The sequence below is a fragment of the Candoia aspera genome, chromosome 7 (genome assembly GCF_035149785.1).
Source record: "Candoia aspera isolate rCanAsp1 chromosome 7, rCanAsp1.hap2, whole genome shotgun sequence".
Taxonomy (NCBI): domain Eukaryota; kingdom Metazoa; phylum Chordata; class Lepidosauria; order Squamata; family Boidae; genus Candoia; species Candoia aspera.
The window spans coordinates 21438200-21452873 of NC_086159.1; the positions used below are offsets into that span (position 1 = coordinate 21438200).

Consider the following 14674-nt stretch of genomic DNA (forward strand, 5'->3'; position numbering starts at 1 on the left):
ATAGCGCAACGGAGATCGCCCAGCTGACAGCAATCACCGGCCGGAGAAAGGAACCGATCATGGGCAAGCCCGGGGCACCAGCAGGGGCCCCGCAACCCTTCACCTACCGGCACTGAAGCATGCAGGACAAAGTGGGGATGACGCAAACCGACGTAGGAGGGGCGCTGACCGGCGCGGGCTATTTAAACCCCACACCGGCGCGCTCCCTTCACTCTCAGCTTTTTTCACGTCTAGCACTACGCTGTAATAAACCGGAACCTGCTCTTCCCTGAAATCAGTGTCTGTGTTTTACTCGGCGGCAGGCAGCGCATGACATGGGAGTAGATTAATAGGTACCGCTTCGGCCGGCAGGTAACAGCATTCCGTTTAGTCATGCCAGCCACATGACCACAGAAGTGTCTACGGACAAACGTCAGCTCTTCGGCTTTGAAACGGAGATGAGCACTGCCCCCTAGAGTCGGACACGACTGGACTTAATGTCAAGGGAAACCTTTACCTTTACCTTACATGCAAATTAGGTTTACCAAGAGCTTCTGGGTAGGAGCTGTCATTATTTCTCTGCTTTGGTGCTGTTGTTGCTCTGTAAAAAGACAGCCTGTTTTCTAGATGGCAATCTGTATTACTTGCATTCAAATATTGCAAATTGCACTTCTAGTTAAACAGTCTAACTCAGTGTTTCTCAACTTCAGCAAGTTTAAGATGTGTGGACTTCAACTCCCAGAATTCCCCAGCCAGCCACACAGTAGCCTTGCTTTTTTTCAGCTTTTCAGAGAGAACACTGCAGAATAGCAGCAAAGCCAAGTAGGCTCTGATTTCATGTTTGTGGCCACCATCATGACCTTTTTTGACCCCTCCCTGTGGATACTCCTGGACAAGCATATGTAGGGAGTACCCAAATTGCCTTGAAGTGGCCAGTAACTGCTGGTCAGGTTGTGGCTGCCAGCTCAAAAGGGGAAACCTCTAACTGAGCTCCACAACTAAAACAATGTAAAGCTGTTTCACTCAAGAGCTGGGGAAAGAGATGAAGGCAATTTGCATCCCTTGCCATCCAATGTGCAAATTGGCGTCTAGGTGATGATGGGAGTTGAGATTCAACAAATCTAGAGGGTTGGTTTGATTGGGATGATAGTTTGCTTAATGTTGTTATTTCTTATTTTTCTTCAGAATATACGAATTAGGCCAATTGATACCCCCCCTCCCTTGTTTTCACTGTTTGATGATACTCTGCTCTTCCTCCCCCTCCTTTTTTGGCAGTGTGCAGAGTATACACTACCCAGGTGCAAAATCAAGAGAAAAGTCAATATAATCAGAAATAAGAAAATATGTTTGAATCAGTATTTTGAATTTGGATGAAATCTAATTTTCCAAGTATTTCTATTTTTAGCAAATAGAAATGTGCATATATGTATGTGGGCCTTCTCTGTTGACAATAGGGGGATATTTGGAAAACAAGGTCAAGAATCAAGAGATCCTGACTTGAAAGAAGAATGTTGTTTTGTGGTGTTCAATGAGCCATTTGATTGCTTTGTCAATACAACTGCTGTCTCATACATGGAAAGGGGAGAACAAACCATATTCATCCAGCTGGAATGACAACAAACAGAAAGGCAGACCTAACAAGAATAGCCCACTGGAAACAGGTGGAGGCTGTCACAAGCACTGTGAATTTTGAAACCTAAAGCAACCTTGATCAGGTAAAAGGCTAATCCTACAAGCTCTTGTTCTTCTGCCTTTATTTACCATTAAATATTTGCTCAGGAAATATAAGCAAATTGGATTCATAGTTGAAAAAAACGAAACATGCTATCTTTCTCCATACCTTTCCTATCAGACTGAGGGAATCCAACTATTTCCAGATGCCAGATTCCTCAGTGGTTCATAGCTGAATGCAGGAGGAAAAAGAAACCAATTTTTTAAATAACTGTCATTGTTTGAAAATTAAAGAAATGAATTTTTTGTTTGTTTATATAAAAATAAATAAAAATGTGAACACTGTTTGCAAAAAGTGAACCTGCCTTGGACAGAGACCCTGCTCCAAGTCCCATCTCAGAAGGAATTCCATCTACAGGTGCCCTGGAGCAAGGCCTTCTCAGTGATGGCACCTTCCTGTGAAACACCTCCCCCCACCCCCATTTAAGAACTGTACGCTCTCTCCTGAAATTCTGAAGAACAGTAAACAGTTGACTCTGGAGAGAGCATTTGTGGGGTGTTATATTTTCTTTTATGATCTACCTCTGCTGATTAATGGTATTGCAATACATTTTAATTTTCACTGTTTGGTGTTTTTAATCTTTATTTTTGTTGTATGCGCTTGGAGTTGTTTTGGAGCATACTGGAAGACAAATACCAGTAATAAACAAGCAAATAGATAAATAAATAAGGCTGCAGATATGCAGTTGAAGACCAATGAGAACATACCGATGGTTTGTACAGCTTTGTGTTGCATACCAGTTAAGCCCTTTCCTGGATTGGGAGGTCCTTCGAATGGTCACTCATGCCCTTGTTATCTCCCATATAGACTATTGCAATGCGCTCCACATGGGGCTACCCTTGAAGAGTATCTGGAAGCTACAGCTGGTCCAGAACGCAGCCACGTGGGTAGTTATTGGTGCCCCTAGATCGGCACATGTGACACCACTCCTGCGCAAGCTGCACTGGGTACCAGCCTGCTTCCTGATCCAATTCAAGGTGTATCACCTTTAAAGCCCTACATGGCATGGGGCCAGGTTACCTGAGGGACTGCCTCTTCCCAGTCACATCAGCCTGTCCCACCCAATCAAGCAGACAGGGCACGCTGCGGACCCCATCTGCAAGAGAATTTCGTTTGGCGGGGTCCCAAAAGCAGGCCTTCTCTGCAGTAGCTCCCGCCCTGTGAAACACGCTGACCCCAGAAGTGAGGTTAGCCCCATCGCTCCTGACCTTTCGGAGGAACCTGAAGATTTGGCTCTGCCGCCTCACTTGGGGTGGAGAAGGGAGTAGGTCCGCTTGGGGATGGCTGGCACCCTAGAGCGCTCCTCACCTACATGGACTGCATTAGATCTTGCCACTTGGACTTTATTTTTACTCTTATCTTCATAGTTATTTATTAATGGTGTTTATATTTTTATGCCTTGAATTGTATGTTAGATTTATTGTTTTTATTGATTACTTTTGTTGTAAACCACCCAGAGTCCCTCTGGTGGGAGGAGATGGGCGGTGACAAATTTGATAAATAAAAAAATAAAAAAATAAACCACAGACATCGGTGTGGGTAGCTTCTCCAGCTGTACGTCCTCTAGACGTGTTAGATGCTATTTCACATCATCTCCCATCTAGCATGCAATGTGGTGATGAGAACTGAAGTCCAACAATACGAAAGGTACCAGACTGGGAAAAAACCGCTCTAAGGGATGCATGTGTAGCTTTAAGAGCTGTTTATTTAGCAGAATATTTATGTTCCTTCAAGAGGTAAAAGAACAATAGAGCCTTTTTATACATAAACATTTGCATGTCCTTCCTCAGGCAGCTTTGGAAATCGCAACCTAAATGTCTGTGTGAGACCACCTTGTCTTTTTCTGAAGGAGGGAGGATCAATATGTCAATTGTCATCCTATTGTCTCTTCTTATACCCCACCCCCCAGCATTCGATTTTCCTCCATCATGCCATGAATGTATCCACTTCTACTTCATGGGCAATTGTTCTCTTTTGGAAGAATGGAAAACATGAAGATGAGTTCAACATGCCCAACTCAAATTAGCCTTCCCCGATGGAGATCTAGAGATATGTTAGCATTGCACCTCCCAGAATTCCCAGCTAGCATGGTTAAAATATTTGTGATCCTTGAGCACAACTGGAAGGTACCAGCTTGGGGCAGTTAGACTCAAAGGCTACATTGACACAACACACTTAATCAGGTCAGTTACAGAACTCCTACTGTCGCTGCACTCGTACAACATGCTATGTGTGGTTTCTTTTTATGGATTAGTGCATTGTATGAACCAAAACTGTTAGTTTATGATCTAATATATTGAGCAAACAGAGATAATTGGTCAATTCAGTAATGAAGGATGATGTATAAATGCAGCTAGTAGATAATACCCCATCAGGGTCTTTCTAATATGCTAAGCAGCCAGGGGCAAAAGGTTTATCTGAACGCCTCCCTTTTCTTCTTGCTGCATCGTGGCCATGGCAATTTTTCTTGACTGAAGCCAGTAGTCCAATAATCAGGAACGTATGGAAAAAACTAATATTGGCATAATTAATGACTAGATTTTAACTGATTAGGGTTGTTGTCTTAAATAAAACATGTGACCCATTTGATCACTTCATATTCTAAATTATACTACGTATGGGGCCTTTTCCATGTGTAGGGGCCAGGATAATTTGCCTCCTCTTTTAAAAAGCTCCCAAATCCAATTCCTTCCTTCTTCTTATATGCCATTTAATTTTTACCGCATGAATGCAACGTTAAAAAATAAACCAACCTGTGGAGACAGAACTGCTGCAAAGTGTGAACATTCTGTTTGTTATTAACTTTCCTGCTCGCTTCACACTTCCCTGTAAGTCTTGCACAGCCCCAGAGGAGTTTTGCTTGGATTAAACTCTTTCGGCAATAGGTGAATTCAAGGTGTCCAAGCACAACAGGAATCACCTTTCTCCACCCATGGGTCTGGACGTGACATTTGATTTGCATTGGATCCTCCCCTTCTACTGCCAGTTGGTGTTGGTAATTTTGGGATTCACTAGAACAACAGCTGGTGCTGGGATCCCAAATCCTCAGATGGAGCCATTGATCTGTATTGCCATCTCCGTCCTTTTGCTGTCTTCAGCTTGCCAGGACACATTTTCAAAAGGTGATCAGTCCTTTCATGATTTATCATAGTTAGCACTGCAGTTAGGATATGAGCATGAATATAGCATGATTTGAAAATTGAAAATAGAGATGGGGCTTTACAAAATAACTGCTGTGTTTAGAAAGATGCTGTTTTTTCTCTTAGGTGAATTTTGCCTGCAAGTTATATTGTTACTAACTGTTTAATGCTGCAAATACTGGTTTGAAAAAGAGGCTTTTAAGGGAGAAAAATATTACATTTCCACTCATGTAAAGAAAATTCAGACTGGGTCAGCTAGGGAAATTGGCTTGGCATTATCTTCTTTTTCACCACTGTGGAGGGAAAGTGTTGAGGGGAAAAGAGGCTATACTCCTGGCTCATACAATAAAATTGAGTTTTGGCAGAAAACATGCAAATAATGAAAAAAGAAAAAAAAGCTCAATTCAGGATAGAGCACTCAACCAAATTCTCAGTCCCTGGGTGGGAAAATCTAGGAAGGCAAAGAAAGAAACTGGGTAGCAAGTGATGGGACAAAAGGGAGCTGTTAGCATAAATAAATTGGTTATTTATTTCATTGATTTTTGAACAACCACAATTCTAGGCTAGGTGGATCTGATATACTCCTAAGCAAATAAGTAATTAAAAATAGTCATTCAACAACTGAAGATTCCTATGAGTGTTGCCATCATTTGCGGTAAAACCTGAACAGGAATTGGAAGACATACCATAGTTCATAGATCACCTCTTATGCTGCACAAGAAGACAACCTCCAGGTATTATGGAAGCACAGCATTTTGAAATCCAGAGATTTAGAAGACGAAGGAAGTGGTCTTTCGAACTAGGTCATTCTTTCTAACGTTTTTAGTTCATGTAATAAAGAGCAAAATATATATCAATGGGGATAGCAAGGTACAAAGACTCAATCTTAGATATTTTCCAGGATATAGTACTAATAATACAGTTTACAATTGGCTGCCAAAAAATTAAGAACTTGTACTCAGTGGTTTGGGAGGCATTAGTTTCTTAAAAAGGAAGGAATGGCAGCAAAACACTGTAACATGTACAAAGTGGAATTATAGCTCAGTGGCAGAGTATGTGCTTTGGATGTAGAATATTTTGCTAGGTTTTGTCCAAATAGCAGATGAAAGGAAAAAGTAGGGAGAAAAATCTTGGCCAGCCAGCACTGATGAAAACAGTAAGGTGGAACAAGAGAAAGTTTCACCAGCTTAAAAGGCCATTATTTTAAAAAGTTGTACAACCTGCCATAAACCTCCTTGTATTAGTGCTGTGTGCTGACCTGGGTTCAGAAAGGAAAAGGTGATTTGGGGTGTGCACATCTTACCTGTTGGCAACTCCTTTTAAAGAAGCTATATCTTTTTCTGGGCTCACTATTAAATTTCAGTTTCGGAGTTGCAGACTGGTAAAACATGCATGTGTACATGAATTCCAAATCCCTCTTTTTTTTCCTTTGAATCTGGATCACTGCACAGTGCTGCACTCTATGATCCTATGACATTTAGCCTGGGGTGGACAACCTGGGCCCAAACATGGCCTCTTCTGATAGCCCTGGAGCCCCTTTTAACCACTGTTGCTAAAAACTGGGTGGGGTGGTTCTTGCCATTTGGCAGAGGAAACAGTAAACTTTTGTGTGAGCCCCAAAATAAAAATAACATGGTAAAACAAAGAAGAAAGCCCACAAACTTCCAAGAAAACAAGATCTTTAAAATCTTGGCTCCACCTCTTTGCATTCTTACCCTACCTACTGTACCCCTCAAAACCCTCTGAAATGGTAAAGTTAGCTGCAACAATCAGAAGACTTTCCATCCCTGATATAAGCAATTACATAAATGTCAGTGTTGGCTGAGGACTAAGTCTGCAATACCAACCTGTAGCAATCTTTCTCCTGACTACACCCATCTCACCCCCTGCCCACCTCCACTCTTTCTTCTCATCTTTAAAGAGTCCAGGCTGAAGATTCCCCTTACAGGATCATTTTAAGTATTAAAAAAGAAATAGAATTTAAAGTGTCATGTAAATAGCATCACTGGACAATATAATACATTTTAGCTGTCTGATGGGGAACACCCTAAAATTAGATAATAGAAAGAATAATATCTTAACAACAAATGACCACTGGAGTATTTCCAAGGTTGAGATTCTGTATTTACAAGTTGCGTTTCCTCTAGAAAAATATCCTAAAACACACCTTTGCTCTTTTTTTCCTAGGGATGGAAGTACAATCTACCAATCTTTCATGTTCTCGTAAGTATTTGCAGGGATGCTGGGATGAGATGCATATTTTTAAAAGGCATATTTCTGAGTCAGGAAAGTTTTGGAAGAATTTTTGGTAATTCTTTTGGAAAATTCTTCAGCCAGTTTAATGCCATCCAGATAAGTTGGCTTAACCCACTATCTTCATATGGGTTGGAGACAAAGGTTGTGGTCCCACACTGCTGGATGGCTATGTTCCCATGGCATTTACTTTTTTAAAAAAATCTGTTCAATAGTGTCCGACTCTTGGAGACCACCTGAACTAGTCCCTGCAGTTTTCTTGGCAAGGTTTTTCAGAAGTGGTTTGCCATTGCCTCCTTCCTAGGGCTGAGAGGGTGTGACTGGCCCAGGGTCACCTAACTGGCATTTACTTAAGATTAACCAAACCATGGTTTACTTGAGTCAGTTCTCTGGGTTTGGATGACTTACTGAACTAATCGCAGACTGAGTTTGTCAAAATGTCACAAAACTAGCCATTGACACCTCAGCTTTCTAAGCAGAACCATTAAAAAAAATAATAAGATGTTGGTAATTTAGACAAACTTTAAAAAATTAATTTGGGATTTTGCACAGTCTCTGGGGTATTATGAGCATCATAGTGATGGCAGACACTGTGCTGTGAACCCCTGGAATACAGTAATAAAGACTGCTAGACAAGACAACTTTCTCTTTCTGTGCCTCAGATACTGAATTCTGCTCCGAAGCAGCCACATGCTGTCAGATTGGAATGGATGGGTACGGTTGGATCGCTGCGGCGGTTGGCTGGAGTCTCTGGTTTCTCACCCTTATCATCTTCTGTATTGATAAACTCACAAAGCTCAGGCCTGATGAACCCAAATATTAGGAAGCCCAATGCTAGGTAAACCCAACCGACACTTCTGCTTGTCGATGCCATTCCCAAGGCAGTTGGCTGGAGAAATTAACACCGCCTATTCAACTGCTGAAGTGCAGAATAAGAACCTTTATGCTTTCTGCCAGAAGGACTTGAGAAGAATGATGCCCACAAAGATGCATTGTAGTTTTAATCCTGCTGTCTACTTTGCAACACTTGAGAAGAGAACCACAGCTCTGGTTTGCAGAAATACTTGCAGTCCTATGAAGCAAGAATTTGCACCTCCGTTGGATTCTTCTGTTGTAGTTGTGAGTTGAACAGCTATCACTGAAAGCACCATTTCTCCTCTCTCCCAGTGGCTTAAGAGTCAGCTAGCTGACATTTCCTTCTCCTGACACAGATGATGGTGTTTTTCAGGGTCATGACTTGAGTCAAGACTTGTAGCTTTCCAGCCTGAATCTGATCCAGGGATGATGTAAACTAGTCAAAGCTTGCTGGGGAACCCAATGTTTTCAGTTCAGAGGAGACTTGTGTAGCCAACACTGAAACCAGGTGCTTACAAAACAACCAAATTGTGTTTTTGTTCTCTCCCTCCTCATTTCTCAATGGCTGTCCTGCGAGTGCTGTGTAATACTGTAACCGTGGCTCTTTCCACTATGTTATAAAAGCTGTGGGGTCCCTGAAATAGTCCTGAAAAACCAGGAAGGATATCAGAAATGTTTAATGGGCCACCAAATGTAATAAAGAATGGTTATATAGCTAAGGAGAAAGCGTTCTTCTTTTCTCAGGGACAGTGTGGTAGCTCATGGTTGTTTACCAACAAATGCATCACCCTGTGCAGCCAGCCATGGGTGGCATTCTTCAGGCTTGCGTATCACCTCTAGAACTTCTCAAAAGTTGTTGCCCCATTTTAATGTTTAACGTAACAAAAGGGGGAATATTTTTCAATACATTAGAAGTTTGTTAACTATACAGTACACACTTTAGCAGAGGTGTCTGCCGGGAGGATCAAAAAGGTCAAGGTAATGGCTGTGCTTGTATGATCGAAGGCCTGCCCTTTTTCACGTTCATGTTCATCTCATGCACATGAGATGCTTTCCTCAACCTCCTCTTTGCTAGCTTGAGGAAGGAACAGGAAGAGTTAAGCAGTCTCTCTCTCCCTTGTCTTTCTGTTCAAACACAGTCTAAGGTAAAGGTAAAGGTAAAGGTTTCCCTTGACATAAAGTCCAGTCGTGTCCGACTCTAGGGGGCGGTGCTCATCTCGGTTTCTAAGCCGTTAGAGCCGGCGTTGTCCATAGGACACTTCCAGGTCATGTGGCCAGCATGACGACACGGAACGCCGTTACCTTCCCGCCGAAGTGGTACCTATTGATCTACTCACATTTGCATGTTTTCGAACTGCTAGGTGAGCAGGAGCTGGGACTAGCAACGGGAGCTCACCCCGCCGCGCAGTTTCGAACTGGCGACCTTCTGATCGGCAGCTCAGCGGTTTAACCCGCAGCGCCACCGCGTCCCTTAACACAGTCTAGTTGCCCTGAATTTCAAAACTGATGATACTTTCAAGGTAACAGATGAGAAATAGAAGAAAGGGAATTTGAGAAACAAACGTAAGGATGACAAATTTTCTTATACTTCGGTTTATGCCAATAACCCAGAATGAATTTGCTAAAACCTTTGTGTTGAAATTAGGGAATGTATGATAGCCCAGTGGGAAATCAGTGGTATGATACACTCGCCTACCCCAGTAAATTGCGTTTTTTCTCTAATGATGGATTTCTTGTTGAAACCTGGCTTTTGCATTTCAGTGCACTATTTCATATTGTTTCAAAAAAGCCGATTCAGATCTTCAGTGTTTTTACACATGCAGAGTTTGCCCACACTCACACAGCATTATGGGCACTGTCATTAATCAAGGTCTCCCTCAAGTTTAGCTCAAGTCCTGGTGACTTTATGAGTATGGCAGTGTAATTTTCTTGGCAGCATTTTGGAAGTGGTTGCTCACTGCTTTCTTCCAAAGTTTTGTTTTTCCACTTCTTAGTCTTTCAATTTCCTAGTGGTCTCCCATCTAAGCATTAACCAATTCTAACTTTGTTTAGCTTTCTAAAATTAGCCAAGGTTGGCTAGGTGCTGCCACCTACTATACACCATTGTAACCAGTATCTTTCTCTAAACAACTTGCATAGTTCCAATGTGTGCAAAATAACCAGCTTTTCTTATTAACAGAAAAAATCTCCAGTGCTCATTCTCAGTAAGGGAAGGATAGACTCCAAATATTGCTTTCAAATAGGAAATACAGAGAACTATCAATACCAAATGGCTTGATAGAGAAACAAGTTCCAACAAAAAGAGTATTAGGAATTTGATAAATTCGATAAAGCTGGTCTTCGTAGTGTTTGATCTTAATGAATTTACTGTACAGGTAGTTCCTCAACTTACGATCACAATAGAGACTGAAAAATTCATTAAGCGGTGTGGTTAAGTGAGGTATCGCATGACCACACCCAATTTTATGATAATTTTTGCAGTGGTGGTTAAGCAAATCATTGCGGCCGTTAAGTGAATTACACAGTTCCCCATTGATTTCGCTTGTTGGTAGCTGGCTGGGAAGGTTGCAACTGGCGATCATGTGACCCAGGACACTGCAACCATCATAAATACATGCCAGCTGCCAAGCACCCAAATTTTGATCATGTGACTGTGGGGAGGCTGTGATGGTCCTAAGTGTGAGGACCTGTCACAAGCCTCTTTTTCAGCCCTGTCGTAATTTTGAATGGTTGCTAAACGAATGGTCGTAAGTCAAGGACTACCTAGTCACATTTTACAGGTAGTCCTTGTCCTTGAACGACCACTCATTCAGAGACTATTTGAAGTTACAATGGTGCTGAACAAGGGGGACTTATGACGGGTCCTCATACTTGCAGCTGTTGCAGCATCCCTGCAGTCATATGATCACAACTGAGGCACTTGGGAATCAGCTCACAATTATAATATCGCAATGTCCCGTGGACGTGTGATTGCCATTTGCGACCTTCACTGCCGGCTTCCAACAAGCAAAGTCAACGGGGAAGCTGGCAGGAAGCCGCAAATGGCAATCATGTGACCACAGGACACTGCGACCCCATGGGATTTGCCTAATGATGGCAACTGGGACTGCTGGAACTGTCATAAGTCGGCATGGTCACATGATGTTCTAGTTTATGACCATGTTGCTTAGTGACAGAGTTGCTGATCCCAATTTAACTGAGGACAACCTGTAGTCCCATTGAGGTTTATGGGAAGTTAGTCCTGACTAACTTAAATCCTACTGATAATAAAAGCAATGCTTATTCTCCAGTGTTTGGAACACGTTCTTGAATGAGGGTCAAAATGCATAATATAGATGCAGATTCAAGGATCAAGTAGGCAAGGTATAACACCATCAAACCATTCATTAGAACCCACAAGAATATAAATGCACTGATGTCACACCTCTGCTCAGACAGCTGTTTTCAATTGTCTTTGTGCCACTGCTTTAGCTTTAATTTAGTCTAAGTTAAGAACAGAACAAAAAAAATACACTCCAACAAATAAAATAATTTAGTTAGAATTTTCACTCATATTACGCAGGTTATAATTAAAGCAATGTCCATATGACAGTAAATTACATCTCACAACAAACAGTAAAATTAAAATCTTGTAAGAACTAGTGCCTGGATGGCCTGTACCATCGTATCAGTAGGAACACGTACAAATGCAGAGATTGCCTCTAATGATGAAACTAAGCTTTTGTTACTCTAAAATGGTATTTTATCGTTTTAAGTTTGTTAGTTTCAATTCCATTAAGATCCAGATGCAGAGTGCGGCTTATGATGAACTACTGCTGGTGACATGATACCACTCAGGCTGGTGTTCTGTTCAGCTCATCTCAAACCATTAAGCCCCTCTATGTTATCCTTGTACAAAAAAGCAGGTAGCATGTCTGCATTTCTGACCTTTGGCAAATTAACAAAAAGCTTAGTTGTCCAACCCACAGTCTCAATCTCAGATCCCAGAAGAACGTTCACAAGTGATCTCAAGAGTGCCTTCAGGAGCAATTACAAGGGACACATTCAGAGGTTTTCAAAGGGTGTACCTAAAAACACGGTATGCTGAAAATGTTACATTTTTTTAAAGAAAAAAGAAATGCATGAACTCAGATGACCATCTGTGCAGCACCAGGTATCCTATAGGTAAACTGCCTGTGCCTCTCCAGCACTTTCAGATTTGTTAGCGTGCATTTTATTTCTTTCTCAGCATGAATGCCACTCCTTCTATCTAAGCTGGCACACTCTGCCCCAGGCATTCAAGTGAGGATGCAACTGAAAAGTGAGTTTTATATTCACATCTGGTATTTTCTATCTAATGTGCTCACTATAACAAAGCATTCTGAACTGTTACACTCTGCCTGAAAGTGAAGCATCTATTCAAGCAAACTTCTGGGGATGTATGGATCTGTACTCATCTAAGAGCAGCTAAGCTTTCCAATTTTTTTTTAAAGAAATCATGGGAAGTAAGTATGAGAAAATGCTTCAGTATGAAATGTTCAACTTTATGATACAGAAAAGAACATGGCTCTTGGGCTTGCCTAGCCAAAGCCCATAGAGTCCCGGGACAACCCCACCCCCCCTGAAATGACTACTGAGGTCATGCTTCCTTCTCTAAGCAGAGACCAGAACAATTAAATCATTTATCATGTTGGATTACAACCTTTCAGCTTAGAAGTGCCCACTTCCAAAGGAAGGAGAAGATAAAAAAACTGGAGCCAGCCACATGTGTTTGCTAAAAGTTATCTATGATAGATTTTCCACATGGATTTTGGGAGCCCACAGGACAATAATTCATGTACAGTAATGCCATCACCATGCACATATAATGTTCTCTGTGTCACTTGTGAAATTGCCCTGGATGTGTTTCTCCACTTATTGATCCATCTGCTACTTGCCCATCAATAACTTATTAGTGCCAAGTACAGTTTCTAAAAAGAGGATTAACTAGTTTCCCCAGCCTGAATGAGTATAAACGATTGTATCCTTTGTTTGTGTCTTCATACTCCTCTTTTTTTCTTTTTTTAAAGGCCGTCATTTTAAATTTGCAAACACGAGGATCAAGGGACACTTTGAAGCTTCAGCACCAGAAGAACGACAAGGAAGAGTTCAGAGACTGGCTCCATTTGGAAGCACAGAGCAGTATTTAGCAATGATTATTCTCTTGGTTTAGCATGTTGCCCAAGTCCTTTCTTCAAGAAGTCTCACAATGGTATAATTAAAGTAATTGTTTGCACAGGAACAACACGACTTGCATTGTATGTGAAGAGAAACATGTCAGAAGTATACACACACCCCCACCCCCACCTGTAGCAGAGATCTCCGCTCAGGAACCACCACTAATCTGATGCTGCCTTTCTTCCTTAATCAAGGACTGCAACGTTCAAATGAATGACTGTCATTTTAGGGGATAACATGGCCTTCTTTGCAGCATATGGATTCCAGATCAGAACTGTGAAGGAACACTCCTAGCCAAAGTACAATTACAATGCCAAAAATGCTTAAAAGTAGAAAGTTTAAAAGAGGGTTGTGTGTCAATGTTTGCTGAGTCTTCCCAACTTTCCTTATCATTTGCAGATATCTTTCTTGTGCTGCTGCTGGAGAGTTCTTTTCTCTTGCTTCATAAATCTCTGGTATTGTACATGTTTACTCCTCTGACAGAAGAACAGCAGGCTCTTGCTGATTTTCCTGCAAATCGAGCTTCCACAGGAAGCAGATAATTGGCCGATTTGCAAGGACAGAACAAATCAGCTGTGGAAGTTCTGCACAATGGTCTGTTTCTGAGAGAGCCGAAGAAGCTCCTCTCGGATTGCTTTGATGAGGGAGGCAGAAGAATGTCCTGTTTGGAGGTCCTCAGTGGAGCTGGTGTTGTAGCAAAGCCCTGGACCCTGCTGGTTGCTGGCTGGCAGATGAACAGGTGGAGCTGAAGGCTGTCGAGCCGAATTCCGTGGGATCAGGAATAGTGGTGAGGAGCAATATTCGTGATGTCCAGGAGTATGTGTCTAGGGAAAGGCACAGAGCATTATTCCAGGCTCAGCTTAAAGGAAAAAAAGTAATGGAAGGAGAAAAACAGAAAAAGATGCAGAGACAGAGAAAGCAGAGTGTCTCCCTTTGATTTGAAATACAAAACTTTTAGAGGAACATTTGGTGGGCTAATTCTAGAACTCCTCAAATGTTGTTAGAAGACAGTTGCCAGAAGGATAGCTCTATTGCCACAAAAACAATGTCACATGGCATGCTGTACATTTTCATGGATTAAAATAAGCTTCATTAAATGAATAAAGGATTGCAGGTAGTCCTCTTTAGTGACTGCCTCACACAGCAATTGTTCCCAGTTATGCTGGTGATGAAAAAGTAACTTTGAGACCAATCCTCGCATTTACGACCTTCATGGGTCTGTAAAGCCAAGGAAAGCTGAAGTAAGATCATAAGCACAGTTGTGGTTTCACTTAGTGACCACTTCATTTAACGACTGAGTTGCTGGTCCCAACTGTGGTCACTAAATGGGGACTACCTGTACCCTGAACTGACAGGTAGATACACTGCACTCATTTTACATACATGTAACACTCAAATGGAAATGTCACAGGTTGTATTTAAAAAAAAAGATAAAGAAGTCCAGTTCCTCCGATCCGACTGCTTTACATTTCTTCCTTTTATATTCATGTAGATGTATACTCATCAGCTTAAGGAAAGA

General features: G+C 41.7%; 2 protein-coding genes across 4 annotated transcripts in view; one reads left to right on the plus strand and one right to left on the minus strand.

Annotated features, from left to right (window-relative positions):
- Window positions 1-4662: 4662 nt before the first annotated feature.
- TMEM213 (transmembrane protein 213) lies at window positions 4663-8364 on the plus strand. Its single transcript, XM_063308940.1, has 3 exons — window positions 4663-4833; window positions 7039-7074; window positions 7767-8364. The coding sequence occupies exons 1-3, from the start codon at window positions 4761-4763 to the stop codon at window positions 7925-7927; spliced, it is 270 nt and encodes an 89-aa protein (XP_063165010.1). The 5' UTR covers window positions 4663-4760; the 3' UTR covers window positions 7928-8364.
- A 5232-nt stretch (window positions 8365-13596) lies between these two features.
- Window positions 13597-14674, minus strand: part of KIAA1549 (KIAA1549 ortholog) — a 141220-nt gene continuing 140142 nt past the window's right edge. For 2 of the 3 annotated variants that reach the window (XM_063308374.1, XM_063308373.1), the window contains exon 20: window positions 13597-13979. In XM_063308374.1, coding sequence (XP_063164444.1) covers window positions 13725-13979 — 255 coding nt within the window. In that variant the 3' untranslated portion in view covers window positions 13597-13724. The remainder of the gene's footprint in view (window positions 13980-14674) is intronic. The other variant, XM_063308375.1, reaches the window with a different exon arrangement.

Excerpts from the sequence above, each read along its gene's own strand:
- TMEM213 (XM_063308940.1), top strand. The coding sequence starts at position 4,761 with ATGGAGCCATTGATCTGTATTGCCATCTCCGTCCTTTTGCTGTCTTCA. Across the intron at positions 4,834-7,038 it reads CCAGGACACATTTTCAAAAG|GGATGGAAGTACAATCTACC; the intron begins GTGATCAGTCCT and ends TTTTTTTCCTAG. Across the intron at positions 7,075-7,766 it reads TACCAATCTTTCATGTTCTC|ATACTGAATTCTGCTCCGAA; the intron begins GTAAGTATTTGC and ends TCTGTGCCTCAG.